We start from the raw sequence: 21544 nt of genomic DNA, 5'->3' as shown, positions 1-21544 counted from the left end.
ACGACGTGGGCGGAATCGATTATTGATGGTGCGTCAATAAATGACGTTGCCGCGTTATCGACGAGATTAAAATTTCCCATGACGGTAAAAACGTTATCGGGGGAGATTTTATATTCATCCGCGTATATATCTAAAGGAACACCAATTGTAATTGTTGATCATAATTCTCATGCGTGGACGTCCGCGGTCACAGTATTCCCGCGAGATCGCATTATTAAATTCTATCCAGCAGAAAATTCTATGGCAGAAAAATCTGTAGTAGAAAATTCTACCGCAGAGAAATCCGCGGAGATGTTTGATTTTATTTATAAAATAAGTAAATCCGATCCCGTATCTGTTTGGTTGTTTTCCAGCGATACACGATATGATCAGTTTGTACGACCTAACGGTGACATGTACAGAAGTGAATCATTACATGACAATGAAAGAAATAGCAAAAAAAATATTCAGTAAATGAAAATTTACTTGTTAATTGTTTTACCGTTCCATCGGTTGTTGCTCACGCCGCCGTGGAAAAAACTCATGGAAACCAACGCGACGAGAATTTCTCAAAGATGTTCAGGCGAGTTGTATCGAATACGGTCACGGCGGTTTATGGAATACCGAATATAATTGCGCCAGTATGATATCATTTGACATGATTGCGTGTTACCCTGGAAGCTTTTTAGGATTAGGCGAGTGTGCCAAATACTTTGAACAATTTGGACATCCCTGCGACGAAATGACTCGTGTGGCAATTAATGGTACGCTGCCAGATTTTTCCGTGACGGGGTTTGCTCGCGTTGTATCGTTTGAATTCGCTGTTAATTTACATAAAATTTGTTATGTTTGGTTTAGACGACATTTTTCAGAACAACAATGGGCTCCAATAGTTTTATTACGATACATGCTAGATTGTGACATGTTAACGTCGTTGATGGTCAGCGAAGGAATTATTTCATATCAAAAACAAACCGCAGTTTGGTTGCCGACGGAATACAGTGATGCAAAAGACTTAGGAAGAAAAATAATTGGTAAATTTACTCAGGGCGGCGCATATGATCATCAACGACATCATTGTAGATTGATTATGGACGAAGCCGAGTTAGATTTTATAATTGCCGATACCGCCGAGAGAGGTGTATTTTATAATCGAGAAAGTATTTATCTCAGCGACGGAACAAAATTAGGTACCGTAGTTAGTTATCTTGAAGGAGAATCGCCGCAGTATACTCATTTAAGATCATCGATGCTCGCGTATGCAAGTATAAATTTATTATCAATGATAAATAGATTTTCCAGTGACGCGGTTAGAGTAGCAACTGATTCATTTTACACTGACAGAAAACATTTATCGGCGCTAACGAATTTAACCGGCGATGGTTCATGGGGCACGTGGAGAATCAAGGACGAGAGTATTCTTGCTTATTGTGAACAAGCTGACGTAGCGGTTGAAGATAAATACTACTGCAATAGTATTTTAGAAATTTCATCAGCGCCATCTGTGTACGATCCCATCGCGAGGTATAAAATCGTTTACGTAAACGGACCAGGTGGGTCGGAAAAACGACAAGAATCATAGAATTATTTAAAAACTCTGACGTGATTGTGTTAACGCCAACACATCGATTAGCGCGAGAAATGAAGCAGCGCGGCGTTAATTCTAGCACGTATCATAGTTTTTTCAAATACAACGGCGGAACATGGAATTCTTCACGAATGGGCGAAAAATATATAAACAATGTTATTATCTGGGATGAGATTTGCACTGTGTCGCGGATATACTAAAAACGTTTATAGATTGGTTATCAACGAGAAATACCGCGATAATTATGTGCGGTGATCATGGTCACCCATCGCCTATTGATGGAGAATCTCCTCACGAGTGGTTAAAAAATTTTGTTGATTACTACGAAGAGGTTAATACCGATTATAGATCTCTTGATGAGCAGTTGAGTGAATTTAAAAAAACTAATTCGATTACAATCAAATAAAACTCAATGTGTTGTGATGCGGGAAATAATTCCTGAAACATCAATGAAAGATTTTTTATCAACGTGGGCGCCAAATGATTTAATAGTTGCTAACAGAAAAATAGTTCGTGATGCGCTTCAACAAGAATTATTTAAATTACATCAGAAAAAATTTCCATTGCTGCCGGTGCCGTTATGTTATCGGCCAGCAGATACTCGACGACAAAAAATATTGACGTCGATGTTCCAGGTCCACCGACAGAGTCGAGAAAAAAAAAATTTGGTATTAAATGATATCGTCGCAGTTGATATCAATTTTGTCGAGCAAGCACTAAACGCAGAAAAATCTCCCTGGACGCTAGGATATGCTATGACAATTCACTCGTCGCAAGGACTAACTATAACCGATACTCGGGTTTGGATTGTTGATGATCGCATCGAATGGTCCAATTTAGTTTATTTAGCCGTATCAAGAGTGAGAAAAATATCTCAACTAGGACGTATCGTTTTAGACAGATTAATTATCGACGACAAAATTGACGATTACATAATAAAGAAAAAAATATTCGGTTATAAACAATTTGATTTAAAAAAAAGGATTGCAAATTCGACTTGGATGTCGATGATATAATATCGCTTCGACGACAACAGAACAACCACTGTTCCGGTTGTAATTGTATAATGACATGGAAATATCAGAAAAATCATTCAAGGCAATTTACCGTAGATAGAAAAAATAATCATCTAGGTCATACGCGAGAAAATATCACTCTAGCGTGTTTAGAATGTATTCGACGTGGAATTGATTATCTAAGTGATTGAGGCGGTAATTGAGTATCTGCGGGAATTACTTGTAATTACTCACGAGTAAAACCACGTTGAGGAGCAAGTGAATCAAGTTCATAAATTGCTGGTCTACCTGACGATCTTGTCACGGTAGATATTTTGTGTGTTGTTGTACTCCAAATAGGATCTGTTGCTCTTTTTCTGCGGCCCTCAGCCTCGCCAGGCTTATATAAATATCGTACAATGATATCACCCAACACTGGCCGTGTTGAAAAATCACGTCTTTTTATTGGTATATTTTTTTGTGTGATCGCAATTGATGGTTTCATTGATATTGCTCGTGATGGTTCATTATTTATTGCTGCAACAACACCAGGTAATCTTGCAACCCATTCGTGAGATCGTTTATTCTGAATAAACTCCATCGCGTATTGATAACCAAATAATCGTTCAGCAAGTGTTCGATTAAACCGTTCGACAATTGCTTGATCGTTATGAATATTAACCTTTCCACGTCGTATTTTGACATTATTTTGTTTCATCAAAAATGATATCGCACCTAAAAACTCTCTGCCAGGATCAACCTGAAGCAGCTGTGGCCATTTTAATGGTCCTCGTTGATAAATTTTTTCAAATACGTTCGCGACCTCGGTGGCTGTTTTAGTATCTTCCTTGTATCTACTTGCAATGTCAACTATCGTTAACACGTATTTGTATGTGTTACCGTTAACGGTATCATGCGGTAAGAACATGATATCAGCCTGATGAACCTCGTTAGGAACACTGACATCGAAGTGTGCGTATTCAATTCGTTTAGGCGGCGGTAAATAAATTTGCCAGATAGCTTGTTTAGATAGCCATGCTGCGGCCGTAGCAGGTTTTACTCGAGCAGCCTTGGCAAGTTTTTTGATAGCTGTTTTACCTTTCCAAAATCCAGCAGGAGAATAATAAATTGCCTCCATAATATTTAAATACCGGCACCTAGCGCTAATTTGCTTTTCATCGCGGTGTTAATTATCCAGCTAGCTAATCTTTCTTTGACGGATTTATCTTTTATAGAATTTAGCGTGTGAATTAGTTTCACGTCCGCGAGATGTCGCTGTTGCAAATCCTTACTTCGATAAGCTATATCGTGAGCGAGACACGCCCGATCAATTGCGTTTATTGGATCCTCACCGCGGTTTGGTTGATCTTGATTATCAAGTCTGATATCGAGTCGAGTTCCAGGACCACAATAATTATATCCGGGAAGATGTTTTTTTCCGCGATATTCAGACCAAAAATATCCTGGCAACGACGCTAACTTTGTTGTGATGTCACCGCCGTGGATGCTTTTTTTTATTAACTTTTCTCACTTTGACTGGCTTCTGACCGGATGAAGTAAATCTACATTTTTTCGTGCCACATTTTGCACATATACCAGTAACGGCCGATCTATTGTTGCGCGTAACAACCGTAGTTAAATCTTATTTTGGTGTACGGGTTTCATATTTCACACAATATAAATCCATGATATAATTATACCATGAATGCAATTGATTTTTCAGCCACAAAAAAAAAAACACGAACTGGTTAAACATCACGCCGCGCTACCAAATTCTATTAGAATGATAATAATAGGTCCATCTGGGTCGGGTAAAACTCAGTTGTTGTTGAACTTGATAATGAGATGGTTGAAATGGGACAAGTTGTATTTGGTTGCACCGTCCGTTGATGATCAACAAAGTTATCAGGTATTAAAAGATTTTAATGAAAATGCGCGATTAATAAGTGAACACGACGACGTTATCGAGTTTATCACAGACATCGAAGAAGCTCCATCAGTTGATTTCATTGACGGATCTATTAATAATTTAGTTGTATACGACGACGTGATGTTGGATAAACAAGCGAATCCAGCAAGAATATTTTCCCGAGGCAGACATAAAAACACCGACGTTATTTATGTAACTCAACGGTACACGCAGATATCAAAAGTAATTAGAGATAATTGTAACATTTTAGCGGTTTTTAACGGCGTTGACACGCACACGTTACGAAATATTCATCAAACTTGGTGCAGCGGCGACATGGATATAAATAAATTCAAAAACTTTTTTAGTCGCGCTCAAGCAACTCCACACGGATTGTAACAATAAATTTACATGATCCTCGATCAAGATATCGAGTTGGCCTTGACAGAATATTCTGATAAAAAATAATTACTACGATAGCAGCGGGGGGGGGGGGAATTAATATCTAGTGGAAGCGTTTATTTATGAAATCAGCCCCTTCTTCGAACAAAGTTTTCGTAGAAGCCTTTATTTTGGAATATGGCCTTGGTCTGTTCGCGCTCCTCTGATTAAGATTAATTTATAAATTAATTTTTTTACGATAGCAGCGGGGTGGGGGCCTGACCTAAATATAGTCATATCATAGTAGGATCAAATATTTAATATCTCGTGGAAGCGTTTATTTATGAAATCAGCATTTCTTCGAACAAAGTTTTCGTAGAAGCCTTTATTTTGGAAAATGGCCTTGGTCTGTTCGCCCCCCTGCTGCTGTGGATGTTGAGTATAGTGTGGAGGCAACGCTGATGGAAGCGTTCAAGGAGGCAGAGGTGGCGGCTGTATGTAACCCAAGATTCGGCGCCATATAGGACGGTGGTTAGTACGACAGCTCTGTAGACGCTGATCTTTGTATCTCTCTTGAGACTGGCTTTATGCATCACTCGTTTATAGAGTCTGCCGAAGGCGCTGTTGGCCTTGGCCAGTCTGTTGTCTATTTCTTTGTCGATCTTGGCATCAGAGGATGTTACATAGCACAGGTAGGTGAACTGGTGGACTACATTTAGCTCTGTCTGGTCAGTGAAGATGCTTGGTGGCCGTTACTCTTCCTTGGGAGCAGGCTTTTAAAGTACCTCATTTTATTTAAGACTGACTTCAAGTCCAAAGAACCGGCAAGCTCCTGAGAACAGTGTGGGGGCTAAAACGCAACCCTATTTCATGCCATTTGCGATGGGGAAGGTCTGTGACATATCGTTATTGTTTCTGACCTGACCAAGCTGGTCTTCATGTAGTTGGATGACCACAGTAAAGAATTTTGGAGGACAGCCGAGGTTTACAAGGATTTTCCACATTACAGTTCTGCTCACCGTGTCATATGCCTTCGTCAGGTCTACAAATGTGACGTACAGTCCTTTTTATTTGTTTTCGACATTTCTCCTGGATCTGACTCAGGACGAACACCATGTTAGTTGTACCCCTATTGCCTCTGAAGCCACATTGATTGTCTGGGTCGTGTTCTTCTGCAATGGCGGGCACCAGTCTGTTCAGCAACACTGTAGCAAAGATTTTGCCTGTAATGGAGAGCAGAACTATCCCACGGTAGTTTGAGCAGTCAGACATTTCCTCCTTGTTTGTACAAGGTCTTGTAGAAGTTTCCCTCGCTCCCAGCAGCAAATAAAGAACTCATGGAGCTTGGTGTGCAATGCTGGGCCTCCACTCTTCCACATCTCTGGCGGGATACCATCATTTCCTGCACCCTTTCCAGTCTTGAACTGTTCTATAGCTTTTATAGTCTCTTGCAGTGTGGGTGCCTCATCGAGTTCCATCTTTAGTATATGTTGTGGGATGCGATTAATAGCTGCCTCATGGAATGTATGGCTAGTGCTGAAGAGGATGTGGAAGTGCTCTGACCATCGGTTCAGGATAGATTCCCTGTCAGTGAGTAGCTCTTGACCATCTGCACTCTGTAGGTGGATCTGTATTTGGAAGGAAGGACCATACACTGATTTCAACGCTTCGTAGAACCCCTTGTAGTCACCAGTGTCAACGTACAGCTGATTTCTTTCTTCAAGCTTTGTCTACCATTCATTTTGTATGTCTCGGAGTCTGCACTGGAGGGAGCTGCATATAAGTCGGAAGGCTGCTTTCTTTTGTGGACAGATTGGTTGAGCGAGGTGGGCTTGGTACGATGATCTCTTTTTGGCAAGCAGCTCTTGGATTTCTTGGTTGTTTTCATCAACCCAGTCTTTGTTTTTCTAAGTGGGGAATCCAAGGATTTCTTCTGAGGTTTGCAGAATGGCAGCCTTAGTGTGATTCCACGTCTCTTCCGGAGGTAGATCTGGCGGAAAATTAGGTTTTTCAAGTCTTGACTGCAGGCTGTCTTGAAATTCTGCCTTGACGTCTGCACACAGAAGGTTCTGGATCTGGAGCTTCCTTCTCGGGGTACCTCCTTGTTGTCTGTGCCTAGGCTTGAAATGGAAGTCGAGCTTGGATCGGACAAGACGATGATCTGTGTGGCACTCTGCACTGGGCATCACTCTGGTATGAAGGACGTCTTTTAAGTCCCTCTGGCGTACTATGATGTAATCGATTAGGTGCCAGTGTTTTGATCCAGGATGCATCCATATCGTTTTCAGACCGTTATTCTGCTGAAATATAGTTTTTGTGATGGTGAGCTGTAATTCTGCGCAAAATTCAAGAAGCAGGCGCCCATTTTCACTGGAGCTACCCACGCCATGTTTCCCAAGAATGGTTTTCCATGCGTCTGAATCTCGACCCACTCTGGCACTAAAATCTCCGAGGATGATTATTTTGTCGCTCTCTGGGACGCTCTTGAGAAGTCTGCGCAGGTCAACGTATAATGTATCCTTTTCAGAAAGATCTGCCTGGAGTGTTGGAGAATATACACTGAAGAGTGTGGCGTGTTGTTGGTTCCCGAACGGGAGACGCATGGACATGATGCGGTCGGTGTGACGAGTGGGAAGGTTTGTTAACTTTGTGGCTACTGAGTCCTTGACCATGAAACAGACTCCTGAAAGTTGTTTTTCAGTCTTTGATTTTCCTGACCAGTAAAGGGTGTATCCAGCGCCGAGTTCTCTCAGACTTTCCTCCTCTGAAAGGCGGACTTCGCTAAGTGCAGCAATGTCAACACCAAGGCGAGAGAGTTCGTGTGCGATTGAGGCAGAGCGTCGTTCTGGTTTGTTGCTGTCGGTTGATTCTAGCATTGTTCTGATGTTCCAATAAGACAGTTTTAGTCTTTTCTTACGATGTGAGGCAGGTGGGGCATGCCTTGTTTTTTCTGTAATGTTTCGACCGCGTCGGAAGATGCCCGTTGGCTTCAGCAGGCCAACTGGGGGGGGGTAAGAAGACGAGCTTTCGTTAGGCCACATTTTCTAGGCCCCTCTCCATACGGAGCAAGCAGTTCTGTCCCTAGATAAGGCTGCTTGGTCACTCAGGCTGCTGCCAGGTGATGATGTTGTCTCCGGATCAACACCAGACGGTCAAAGGCCTGAGTCGCCTGGATGTAGAATTCGGACTGCGGATTCCAGTCACATCATTCACCTGCCGTTTTCGCCTCTTCCCCATCTCTGCAGGGTTTGATAGAGTCGAAAGTAAACAGTAGACAGTTCCTTCATGCCTGCGCAGTGGAGCTCTTAGTTGGAGTGCAGTCTGCGCAAACTGGCCCCACCCTTTAAACCTGGGGTTCATCTGCGATGGCTCAGCAAGCCAGGACGGTAACAGCGAGGTCCACAGGCCGTAGGTTTTATGTCGGAGTTTCCCTCTCCTAGGCAGATGGCCAACCATGGCTGAAGAGATCTGCCTTAACTGTATTTCAAACCATAGCTGGTCAGCCACAGCCGCGATCCACTAATACATATGGTGCGCCCTGGTCCCGACCACTTTTCCGTTGATCTGTAGAGCCTTCCGCCCTAGCCGGTGACTTCTCTGTAGAAGTTCATACGCCTAGTGATGCATTGTTAACATAAGTTCATACGCCTAGTGATGCAGTGTTAACATCACCCCCATAACGTCGTTTGTCCCGCCAGCTGGCTGAAGCGCTCTACCAGGGTATGCCGGGAATGATTCCTTCTTGGAGGCAGACGTGAAAGATTTGGGAGATGGATGAAAACCATTGCGTCCATCCACTCAGAGAATGCAGCTGCCAGACAAAAAAGGTGCTACCTCTATCCAGAGTCCTTTATAATGCCTAGACATTATTTTATCTCGAAAAACATCTGTAACAGATAGTAATCTAGTCTCTAGACGGCTAAGTGCGACAACGTAACGACAGTGATAATTTTTTTTGTTATTAATCTCTCTCTCTCTCTCTCTCTCATGACATATAATATATGTATGTAAGGTAGGTTCATAAATGCAACACGCGGTATAAATTTCGAAAGAAGTACTCAGAGCACATAAAATAAATTTCTACCAAGACAAGTGCTTTCAGAAAATTCATTTGTCCCAGCTGCATTTTGTCCCCAAATTGAATCTCTTTCCTATGTTAGTGAAGATGCGTGTATTTTAAACAATATTAAAAACAAAAGAAACTATATAGAATATGTTTATTTCTATAAAGGGCTTAATTATGTGTAGTTTTTCATGTTGTCAATGAATCTAATATACATTATTTCTTGCCCCGATTTGGCAGCATCAGTACTTTTCATCAGCAATGGAAAAGAAATTACTGGAATTCAGACCTCCCCCTATGTTCTTCCCTCAAGACTTGATCAGTTGACAGAAGACAGTCTCTTGCCCTTTGTATGTTCCTATAAATATCATCAAGTTTATAACCGTTGTTCTCCTAGAGTGAACACATCATTTCCACTTTTCTAAAATGGTTTAGCATGTTAGTCATGGTTGTAGGCTATGCTAAAGAGAGCTGTCGTGCATTTCTGTCCATTTCATTCTCATTTAGTTTTAACATGGCCTTTCCTAGTGGAGTGTTAGCAACTCTAGCATCAGGGATTTTCTGAACATGCTGGCTGAATTTGCAACCTGTGCCGATTTGAAGATTGCTTGCAAACATATTTCATTCAGAGTCGATGAATTCAAGCCATGGGTAGTTATCAGCCTAATTTTCTTCGTCTCTTGGTTATGTCATATTTGACATTTTTTGCTACCAGAGTCGAGCTTGCGTCTCTAGCTTTCTCAGACTGGGTAGCAACGTTACGTTTTATCCCTCTACTTTCACATGAATTTTCCTTCTCTGACTTTTTTTCTTATGACTATCTTTGCGAAAATAATGTAATAAACTATTTTTATCCAACATAAAAGATTACTTCATTGACAACTACTTCTACTGAAGTGACACATTTTGTCGTTTAAATGAAAACACTCACTACTCCTTTAGTGTAATTGTTTCCCTTCAAACGCAGTACCGCACGTTAATGTAAACCCTCTGGATAATCCATTAACACATAGACACTGAAAACTTCCGTTTGGAGTGAAACGGTATTAGTCCCCGCCCCCGCATACAACCAGGTTTGAAAATATAAATCAATAAATTAACTTATTAAGTTCTGAGCATCTTTTTTCTCATTTGTGCTTTTCGTTTTTTAAATCGGAAGGCTTGTACAAACAAACAGGAAGGTATATCCATATTTTAGAAGGGTGGGTGGGCCTATCGAAAAGCTATGCAAACGAACCTATCGAACAATTAACTTAAGGACATGATTAGGTGTGGAGGAAACGTTGCAAAAATCACATTAATCATGTCGTCATCTATGTATACATCGAGCAAAACACCTGACAAGCTCATAGCAAGACAAATGCACACGAACAACATTTTGTTTCTTCAGTCGGATAATCATTTTAAAAGTCTAAGTGTTAAGTGGAAACTCCCATTGCCAGACGTTCGGAATTATACATTTTTTTTAATGGAACACCTTTTCAAAGGAGCTAGTCCGGGAAAAAAGCCCCCCACCCCCACCCATTTTAAAACAAGTTCATACCTAATCACCTTATCTGTCTTATCTCGCTAATGCTGTCTGGGCATACCGAATGCTTGAATCTATATCTGTCTTTTTCATTTCACATCTGTGCTACTACATTAAGTGGTCGTCGATAACTGTCACATATGCTTGTTTGACGGCACATTAGGATAAGCACCCAAATTATCAGACAATCAAAACGCTCCAAACAAACAAATCCAGCATCATTAATTAGCAGTGCTTTAAGCGACTTTGTTATAGTGTGTTTACTCAACTTAGATACTCTTGAGCGGATTACCTTTTAAATCCACCGAGTGACGGCAAAAAACATGAAATTAGTGTCAGGTGTTTTATCAACACAAATGTCCGTTTCCCTTATGAGCAGATAAAATGAGAGTAACGAGTCTTTAACCCTTTTAAATGTTTTCATAAATGTGTAATATAAAATACGTATCGTTGATGATCACATTTTAAGTTCAGTGGAGTCTTGTATGTAAGTAATGCAAAGATACATTGAAGGTTTTTGTGAGAGAAAGAAATGTGGTGTTAAAAGATGGGAACCAAGAATGAGCCATAAATGAAGATGCAATATACAACAAGCTAATCCACCTTTTCTTGTTAGTTGGTGGACCAAAAGTTAATGACGAGACTTCTTCAGTGATGTGCTAGGCCTATCTTTCTGCTGAACACAATATGATTTTATATTTTACAAATAAGTTTCTGCCGAACACTGTAACTATATCGTTTCTCCCCACCCCATTCCCCCTCACTTTCTCTTCATTATATTAGTTGTTCTACGTTTATTTTGTATTGTCTTTCCTTATTTGTTTCTTCCACTCTTTCCCTCTACTTGTATAAATTTTGTCATTTTTCATGATTCTTAATGCACTGTGTTTCTGATTGACGCATAACGATATACCTATATTTGCAAGTCCTTCATGATCTACGTGTCTATTTGGAAGAGGCCTAAGTTGTTAGAATGTGCAGCCTGGTGTGGCAATAAATGTGTCAAAACTTTCAAGTTATGCAAATTTTGAAACAGAGGTTTATATTAGCTGTATATATTTCACAATCCAATATTGTATCTTGCCTTTTTAGTGCAGCATGGCGATTATCCAAGGAATACTTGTTTTCATACAATGTATTAATTAAGCAGAAGAGAGGAATAAAAACAAATTAAGAATAAATGCATCTGGATTACACCAAAGTGTTCTTATTAAACTTTTGACATTTTGTTATTTACCTTTGAATTACAAGAAATTTTTAAAAGTGGGAATTCATTTTTTATCCCAGTAACTATATATTCTTGTCAGTCTAACTTTGTAATCACAGCTACGCCAATGCTCTTTTGAGCAGAGAGCTTCTCCTCCAGCTTAGAAAACAGAGCTTGTCTACACAGGTAACGGAAATAGGACTGAAATAGTATTTATTTTGCAAGTTTATAGTTAGCGAGGCCCAAGGTGTCACGGTAGCAGAGGGGCCCGGCCGGTGAAGTTGCTGCATGCCTGTATTTTTTTTATCAATTGGAGCGCAGGCCCTCAAAAAACGCGGGCCTCAAGGCAACCACCTTGCCTTAAGGGCGGACCTGTATTTTGTACGTAAATCTAATTCACACTTTGTAGCATTGATTAGCAACGAGAAAGATTAGCATAGTCGTTACAGTTTGTCAAATTAGGATTTGTGTTTTTATTAGAAACTCTTTTTCCTCATTCAGCATCAAGGAGAACATATCATAAAACCACAAATCAGCGTCGAAAAGTTTGTCGTTCAATCATGCACAGCATCCACGCAGATGTTTAATGATACTGGATCGATAAACATAAAGCACCATGCACGAGCATGCCCACTTTACAGAATGTTCATGAAACAGGCATCCAGTAGACAATGAGTAGAAACCGGTACATATCAATGTTAAGCACTTGTTAATTTGCCAAGAAATGATTTACTGTGGATAGGAAGGTGAGACAGACTAACAGCACAACCAGCTGAGGGAACTTTTACATAATTTTCCACATTGACAGCAAATGTTGATCTTGTGATTCCTAGATATGTAGATAGATTGTTACACCTTTTCTTTAATTAACAGTTTACATCTTCATCATTTCTGTAATTTGTTCCATGTTGGACTTGTAAATATGTTTTAGTTTTTGGATAATTCCAAATTTTGACTTAATATATTTTTGTCCGAATTGATTTTATAATATTTTTTCAGTATCGCCAATTTCTTTTTTAATTTATGCGTGTATTCTTATCTCTGTGTTAGTCAAGGCGTTCGAGTTCTAGATTAAAAATTTCTAGGTTTGAGCCTACAACTTGAACAGATTTAGTCTATCCTCCTATCCTTGTTTCTTCTTAACTGATAAAATCACTATTGCCCTTGTGTTTGGCTTTTTTGTTGTTTTGTTTTAACCGCTGCTTGATCACTGGAATGAAACAACCAAATTTTCTCTCCAATTTGCACATTAATTCACCAGTGTCTCCATTTCCTTTTTGAATTCACTATTAACATTTTCAGTAACGTTCAACATTTTTTTTCAGATAATGTTATACTTTCATGCGATTCATTGTGATATCTAGTTTGTGTTTCTTTGGGTCTATTATTTGTGTTTTTATTTATCAGGATATTGCACTGGTTGTTTGATCGAAAATAGTAGGTAAAGAGGGTATTTACACTATATTTCTTCTGCGTGTTGCACCGTGTCCGTAACCAGCCATGGGTTTGCTTCTGTGTGTTCTGGCAATGAAATAAAACACATCATCTTTGTATGTACTGGTAATAAATCGTTTTCAAGTCATATATACAGTAAAAACGGTTCACTTAATTTGTCCACAAGAAATTCCAATACCTAATAAAAACACCCTGTCACGTTTCTTAGTATTGCATAATTTTTATTGATCTCCAACCTTCTTTTTAATACTCCATACATCTTGCCATCATTTTATTTAACCTATGATTGCAGCTTTAGCATATCTGTTGATAAATTCTTGACAATCATTGTAAATGTTATGAAAGAATAATATTTTAATATCTGATGAACACTGAAATTTGTACGTTCTGATTGTACATGAGTTGTGACGCTGTCTATTGATAGATTATAATTGTTTAAATATGATTTAATATTTTCAAATGACTGGTTATGTTATTTTCATCTGTTATGTAGCCTTCATGATTTTCATGTAAAAATCTGTATAGCCCTCTGCCAGAATTTTTTTTTCATTATTTAAATAATGAGGAAGTGGATAAGATACAATTAGAAAAAGAATTGGATACAAATCAAGTTGGAATTACAAGTACAAACAAAAATATAGCATACAAAGAGATAGCCAATAATAACTAAACTGAGAAAATGTTGGAATCAGGTGTAAATTCAATAAGATGCCTGTCATCTTCGTAAATGCAAGAACTGTTAAAGTTTCATTACAGATTTTGAGCTGTTATTAATTATTAGTGTGCTATCAATAAAAAGCAAACTTATAATATGAATAACAGGAATTTAGGGTTTAAAACAGATTTGGTTCTATCTGCTAGTTCGATAACGTTCAAAAATACTCATTTAAAAAGATCAACAGAAAATAAAGATTCTGAAAATGTTAAATGCTACTTAGTACATACAATATATCATTGTTGCTTTGTTCGCAATGCAGTGCTGACTTCACCGTCTGTTGTTACAATAGTTCTTGTTATAAGAATATCAGTAAAGAGTAACAAGGGAAATAAATTAGACAATACAGTTGAACAAAATATTCTAAATGCTACGTCTTGAATTATTACAGTTTTGTCATGATCCTCTATGCATTGCCATTAATTTTATGTTACCTGTTTTCACATGCTGTAATGTATCGCGTGTGACAAGCAGCAAATTTCCTTTGATGTTCAAGATCAGACAAATCAAAGGAGGCAATCGGTATGATATAATCAATGTGAAAGTAGCAATCACTAACACCTTCAGGTTAATCATCTTCGGTAGAATCCAAAAAGGACGATACATCTAAATATCTTTAATGTTGTGTCTGATTTTATGTTTTTTATTTTCCTTTCTTTGCTAAGTTTGATATTCTGTGATTTTCATGATTTGGTACTTTTGTCTGTTGTTGATTATACCAATTAGATTTCAATACTTGTGCATATGGCGTCTGACAGTGTTCACAATAACGGCTAGTTCTTGTGTAAACATCGGTGACATATTTTACTTCTTAACATTCAAAACACTTCTTTGTACCCATTCGTTTCACCAATTACGTTTCAAATTAGTTTTAAAACTCAAAGTAATATTGGAAGACAACGTGCACTTAGCTTTCTGAACATCCTGAAATCGTGTCTCGTTAACCGTTCAGTTTTTCTTTCTCAATGAAGAAGAAGCGAAAAATCATATTGAAAACAAGGTAAGTAAAAAACTAGCGAAAGCAACTTCCCTAAGCAAAAAGATCCGCTAAGTGTTCATCCTGTGAATCAACATGGGAAATATTCACTTGAATATAAAAATTCAAAAGAACGAATGTAAAAAGAACACGAAGGCTCTAAAACGCAGAATACTATGCAAGACACAACATCAAATATATGATACTATATTGCGTAAAAGACATCAAACAAACCCAGGATAAAACAAGCATTTATTTGATTGTTTGTGGTGTGGCTATTTGGTGCATCTTGGGGGAAAATGTTTTTGTTGACTATTACCATCAACCAACATACAACTATCCAAGGCGATGAGAGAGTTTATTTACACAATTCAATACCAGAAATGATTTCCACGGAATGTTAGGTCTGCAATATTATTTGTCAAACTTTTGATACTACATAAATTGACAAAAGTCGAGTGATAATTTTTTAAAATTAAATCTGTTTATCATTGCATCATTAAATATGTTTTCATGGGTACACAAAGCATTTTTTCAAGAATCTGTTTCATGTGTTTAATTAAGGCCCCCATCAAACATACATAATGAACATATTTCCTTTTAGTCCAGTTTCAGTTATTCGCTTTATAATTAACTAACTACACGATGTTACACGGACTTTTACTTGATAAAATTGTTGGAACAGTATATGTAAATGTTAAATCTACTGTTTTCTTTTTAACTCCAGATCAAAATTAGAAAATGTCGAGCGAAACAAAAATGTTATCAGCACAACTTACTAGGAAACCCTGAAAAACAATGTTTAATACTCTGCTCTTACTTTTGCCTACAGTAAGCTTTTGAGAAAAAAATCTGTCTTTTACAACTGGTCTGCTATCAACAATGGATACTGATGATGTTTTGTAGGAAATGATTCCATTTTATTTTAACCAGTTCACAATCTACTATCTGATAGCAAATGAACTTTTGTCTGACAAAGTTGTTGCTCAATAAATGGCATAGCATCTATACGGAAATGAGAGAAAATCAATATGAGGCAACAACAAAATAACGTATTCAGACAATTAAATAGATTAGAACTTATTTGATCAATGAGGTCCAATACTATCAAAGAAATACAAAGATATATAAAAAGTTTAGAAACGGGTTGAGGCTGATATGTAATCAGTTTAAACCGACGTAGGTGTATTATCAGGCATAGCAACTGAAATAGTCTGTTTATCAGGCATAGCAACTGAAATAGTCTGTTTATCAGGCATTACAACTGAAATAGTTTGTTTATCAGGCAAAGCAACTGAAATAGTTTTGATCGATTGATTACTTGGATTTACGTCACGTGCGCCCAAAAGGGCATGTGCTACGGGTTTATTTCCGCACAGCGGGATGCTAAATGTTACTGGGGGAAGGAATTAGTGTCTAGTGTCACATCCCCCAGCCGTTTATGTGCTCAAGGAGCACTGCTAATTTAGCCGTCAGGTCGTAGGACTGTATGTCCGTAACGATCTGGATGAAGGGCTTTCATGAGTGGGAATGGGCCCAACACACACTCATGTTAACAAAGAGTTGATTTCAGTCCGTTATTGACTGTACTAGGTGTCGACCCAAGCAGTATGTAACGCCCGTTGCGAGCGGTCGCAACGATGACGTCACATGGGGACACCTAGCTTTAGGCGGGTGGAAATTGTTCCACATCTCCGCCGTTATACCATGTCCGAGAGAGACAAGAGGGCAAGGAACTCGGCAAGCCAGCCATGGATATCGTGCACTCCGAAGAACGCCAGCCCGTACTTAGTCAAATTTAGTCTTGTTGTACTAATGGACAATAAAAAATGCCAATAATGTGTTAGCCACCTGTGCAATTGGGTCAAATCAAAACAAGTTATAAAAATTTTTATACGTCCTAACAATAGTACAAATTCTAGTACAAAATGTACGTTGTAGATGCCCTACAAATTTTTAATAACTAATATGTCTGAAAAACATATAAAAAGTTTGGTCACTGTTAGGTCATAAAAGGTTTGAATTTTGAAGCGGTGGATTGAATGGTCAAGTTGATGTACATAAGTTTTATCGAAACGGGATACCAATCCAAAATTGTTCCCTGGATAAGAGGCAATATTGGTAGCCCTTAGAATGGCTATTAAAGCAAAAGTTCCCCGTTTTTCTTTTGCTTCTTTACATTTCTGAAGTCCTTTTTCCTCTCAGGTAATTCCGGGGAAATGGTAGTTGTGTAGCGTAAAATTGTAGTTAGCTGCTTCTACTAGCTGCTGGACTGGGTAGTTCTTGTAGGCCTATTTATAGAATTGTGTAAGGATTCTGACACCATAGTGCCACTCCATATTCATTTATTTTTGCTTTTATTTATGTTAGGTGTTTCATGCACGCGTTGCACGCTTATTTGTGTCCGACGGAGGCAAGGGAGGTAGTGTCCAGGAAGGCATGCGACCATCTGCAGGCAGGAGTCCGCTCACTCCAGGGTACTGGTTTAAATGGATGTACTTGCACGAATTTTGAGTTTTGGTTCTTGTGTCTGAAATTGTTGTAAAGATGAACTGGGTTGGATGGAAAACTGTGCTGCTTTATTGTTAGTATGGTCTGTAGCAAAGAAGTAGGCCGCAGTATTACCTTGGCTGTCTTTCATGTAGGGCTAGGAAGAGAGGAGAAGAAGATTTTTTTTAAAAATATTAATTGTGTTGATTTTTTAAGGATATATTTGGGATTTAAGAAGACGGGAACCTTTGCTGAGTATTCAGGTCCCTAGGGACGTATCAAAAGCGCCTGTCTATCCATGTATATTAATTTGGTTTTAGAGAGTATTTGGGTGGGTTATGTATGTTTTACAGATTGTTATTTTTAAGCTAGAGGGACACCCTTGCTGAGTACTCAGGTACCCCAGGACCTGTCAAAGGTGCCCATCTGCTAGTGGAAATTTATTTTTAAGTAAGGTCGGGTTGTTTATTTGATGTTTTATGGGTGTTTTTGTTTATCAGGCATTACAACTGAAATAGTTTGTTTGTCAGGCATATCAAATGAAATAATTTGTTTATCAGGCATAGAATAGCAACTGAAATAGTTTGCTTATCAGGAATAGCAACTGAAATAGTTTGCTTATCAGGAATAGCAAATGAAATAATTTGTTTATCAGACATAGCAACTGAAATAATTTATTTATCAGACATAGCATACCAACTGAAATAGTTTGTTTCTCAGGCATAGCAACTGAAATAATTTGTTTATCAGACATAGCATAGCAACTGAAATAGTTTGCTTATCAGACATAACAACTGATTTGGATGTTCCACTATTACAGAATGTATCACAGCAATTAAAGGAAATGTTTTGAAAACAATGCATGCTACGATCATTCGAAAAAAGGTTTCAAAATATAACGGAACAGTAACATCTGCCATCCACAATTTGAACAGTAACGATAAGTAAAAAAAAAAACAAAACATCATTTATGGTTCAGATTGTTAGCTATAATTGCATCAAAGCTAACGATGAAGAGTTTCTTTTATTCATCAGTGGGAATAACAGATTAAATGAGATAATAAACCGATAATAAATTAACACAACAAATATAAAGAAAACTAACTCATAGGCAAACGTAAACGAACGGTGTAAAGCATAATCAATGGTCTCAACGAGATATACCCCCCAAAAGAGATTTTATTGTTTGTTGCAACATTTCTCATGAAATAAAATACATTATAAATTTATATAGAGATAGAAATTTAAAAAAGGGCTGTGCTAAATTCACGATGGTTGTGTGTGAAGAAGTCAAAGAGGGGATAACTGCATATGGTATTTTGTGTATATGTAAGCAGAGCATACAACGATTGTGGTTCATACAAAAATAAACAATAATTATTGACTATAAATATAAGCATATATCGTTCCAGTCCTCCATTGCGTTTCAACGTGGCCAGACGCGTTATTGACTTGTTTGTGCAGAGCAATAAATAACAGCTATAATTTATTGTACTTTATCATACGGTTTGTTGCATCTAAACGGCGTCTGTTGCAACGGTTTGCCCGGGATACCTCGTCGCTTAGTCCACAGGAGTTTCTTTCAGTCATCGATTTTGTTGTACAACACTGAAACAATAATGTCTCTGCTGCCATTTGGAACCTTGTGCGTCGTAATTGAAACTACTGGAATCGCCCCTGTATCGTGCGTATCGTTACGCGAACACTGCCAATTTATCTCCTGACATGAACACAGCCGACAAAACTAAAATTAAGTTAAATTAAAATTAAAATGGAAAATAAGAGGTACAAATTACAGATGTTCCTCGCTGTACTGGACGCCATTCATGTAGCCTTGTGTTTAAGTAGCTCACTGTGCACTCGTGAAGTCCTGTGTTCGTTTCCTTGCACCAGCATGTGGAAGGATATGTAGTCGCTTATTCATGGCAGCAGGTTCCCTCGTGCAGTTCTCCTGTTTTTGCCATCCTAAATAAAGGGCGACCTCACCAACTCCTACCACACAAAAAGAATACTTCAAGCTATCCATTTTTCCTGCATTGAATGTAAAATGGAATAAATATTAACGAAATGCATACTATATCGTCATTCCTAATCCTTCTTTGCAAAGCGGATGTTTTTCAAGACGATATAATTTATCTAAATGCATATCGATTTGGAATGCAAAATATCAAGATTTGAGTGATTCCGTGTTCGATTATTAGAACTGACATAGGCAGCATTAATCATGACCCACACAGGTATGAACTGTCCTTCAAATTCCTCGGTTGACTCTAACTCAGACACAGAAATCGTGGCAACATCTCAGCTGTATTATTTGACATGATTTGTACTATAGACGTAGACTAGACGAGGGTAAAAGCAGTATCTCAGACATTGCAAGTTTTGGCCTTCAGAAACCGGGTAACTTTCTTACTTCGATTTTGTCATTACACATCTGGGTGCATGGACGCCCGCACATATGGAAGGGGAAGGGTCACTTACTCCCCACCCGTCCAGACTTCACCTCACAAAAACAAATCGTTTCCTACCCCCCAAAAATGAATAGCTGACCACTACATGTCTGTCCCCACCCCCGCCAAGGTAATCTCCTCCGGATAGATAAAAAACATGGACATTAAATTCAGTGTGCACACATTGCTATATATGGAAGCATGGGACGTGATATAGTTCTACTTATTCAGTTTACTAACTGCATTTGTGGTATGATCTATCATCGTAGAATTTACATCAAAGACCAAATTACATTTGCAGATACCTTAATGATCTGTTCCTTGGATCAAACATAACTTATTACCAACATTAATTAGATGAAGATTGAATTGTTTGAATTAAGATCGATGAGAGCTTCGCTATCTTCAGCCGTGTTGTTTCTTACGCAATAATGTGTATTGATTTATCCATGAAAACGGCTGAGAAAAATAAGACCTCTTCAAAATGGATTAACCCTGGTGAAAGTGGTTGATTAATGGTATCGCTGGTGCGTCATGATGACCTATTATAACGCAACTCGAGTCGTGTGAAATATTTACGAATTAAGACAGATTGACGGAATTTTGAACCACACACACACACACACACACACACACACACACACACACACATATATATATATATATATATATATATATATATATATATATATATATATATATATATATATATATATATATATATATATATATATATATATATATATATATATACATACATACATACATACATATATATATATATATATATATATATATATATATATATATATATATATATATATATATATATATATATATATATAGAGAGAGAGAGAGAGAGAGAGAGAGAGAGAGAGAGAGAGAGAGAGAGAGAGAGAGAGAAAATTGTAGGAATTGTGGTAAAATCAACAAATTTCGGATCCCTTTAGCATACGCAACTTGCCTTTACGGTAAATCTAACGCTGAAATTTTAAAGGAAATTTGCGTCGAGACACAGATTTAATATGCAAATAATATTCACCTGAGACCGTAAACTATTATTTCTGAAAAATCGAGGATCTATCTACGTAACAACGAATATAATTATCTACATATATTTCTGTCCGTATCTCTTTCTCCGTCAGTACCTAAAATTACAATACGTAGCATTATGTTGTGCATATTATTTTATTAATTCTACATATATGTGTTCGTGTGTGCGTGCGTACGTGGGTGTATATGTGTGCTTGCGTGTGTATATTAAATAACCAGATTTCATCACTGTCACAGACATGCTCCGTTCACATGTGATATTCCCCAGCCCAAAATAAAACCAAAATCAAAACACAGTTTGAAAAGAAATTATTGGACCGATAATGCAGAAAACATATTAGGTGGTTTTGATATAACAGTTTAGGTTGTAATACAATGACACCTGTGTTCAATAGCATATGGGTAATAGAGAAGTTTAATTCAAAACTGCTTGTACAGTACAATATACTTTGACTGTCCCACAGCAGTGAATGAAAGTTGTTTTATTATTTGTATTGTATGAAATGAGTGGGAAGGATTCCAACTATAGTCTATACCCTTGTATAACTCGCGCTTAATTGCGAACAATGTAGACCCATATATGCCGTCAAATAAAGCTCTTGCAGGTTTGTGGTCAATTAATTCTCTTCTGATGGTCATTATAACGAACAATGTAGACCCTGATCTACAAGCGTTTTAACTGAAGGTAGATATGAGCCTAACCTGTTCGTACTTTGATGTGCCTTATACACAGATCAAACCGGTATCGACTGTTG

General features: G+C 38.0%; 1 protein-coding gene across 1 annotated transcript; it reads right to left on the bottom strand.

Annotated features, from left to right (window-relative positions):
• Nucleotides 1–6759: 6759 nt before the first annotated feature.
• LOC149801979 (protein CFDP2-like) lies at nucleotides 6760–7728 on the bottom strand. Its single transcript, XM_089956874.1, has one exon. The coding sequence runs from the start codon at nucleotides 7726–7728 to the stop codon at nucleotides 6760–6762; it is 969 nt and encodes a 322-aa protein (XP_089813000.1).
• Nucleotides 7729–21544: the final 13816 nt, after the last annotated feature.

The sequence above is a fragment of the Sinohyriopsis cumingii genome, chromosome 4 (assembly GCF_028554795.1).
Source record: "Sinohyriopsis cumingii isolate HCF-2022 chromosome 4, ASM2855479v2, whole genome shotgun sequence".
NCBI lineage: Eukaryota > Metazoa > Mollusca > Bivalvia > Unionida > Unionidae > Sinohyriopsis > Sinohyriopsis cumingii.
Note: the sequence above shows the minus strand (reverse complement) of the source record. Positions and strands in the feature narration are given on the sequence as shown.

Bases quoted from the DNA above. Each gene is read 5' to 3' on its own strand.
- LOC149801979 (XM_089956874.1), bottom strand. From the start codon at position 7,728: ATGCTAGAATCAACCGACAGCAACAAACCAGAACGACGCTCTGCCTCA.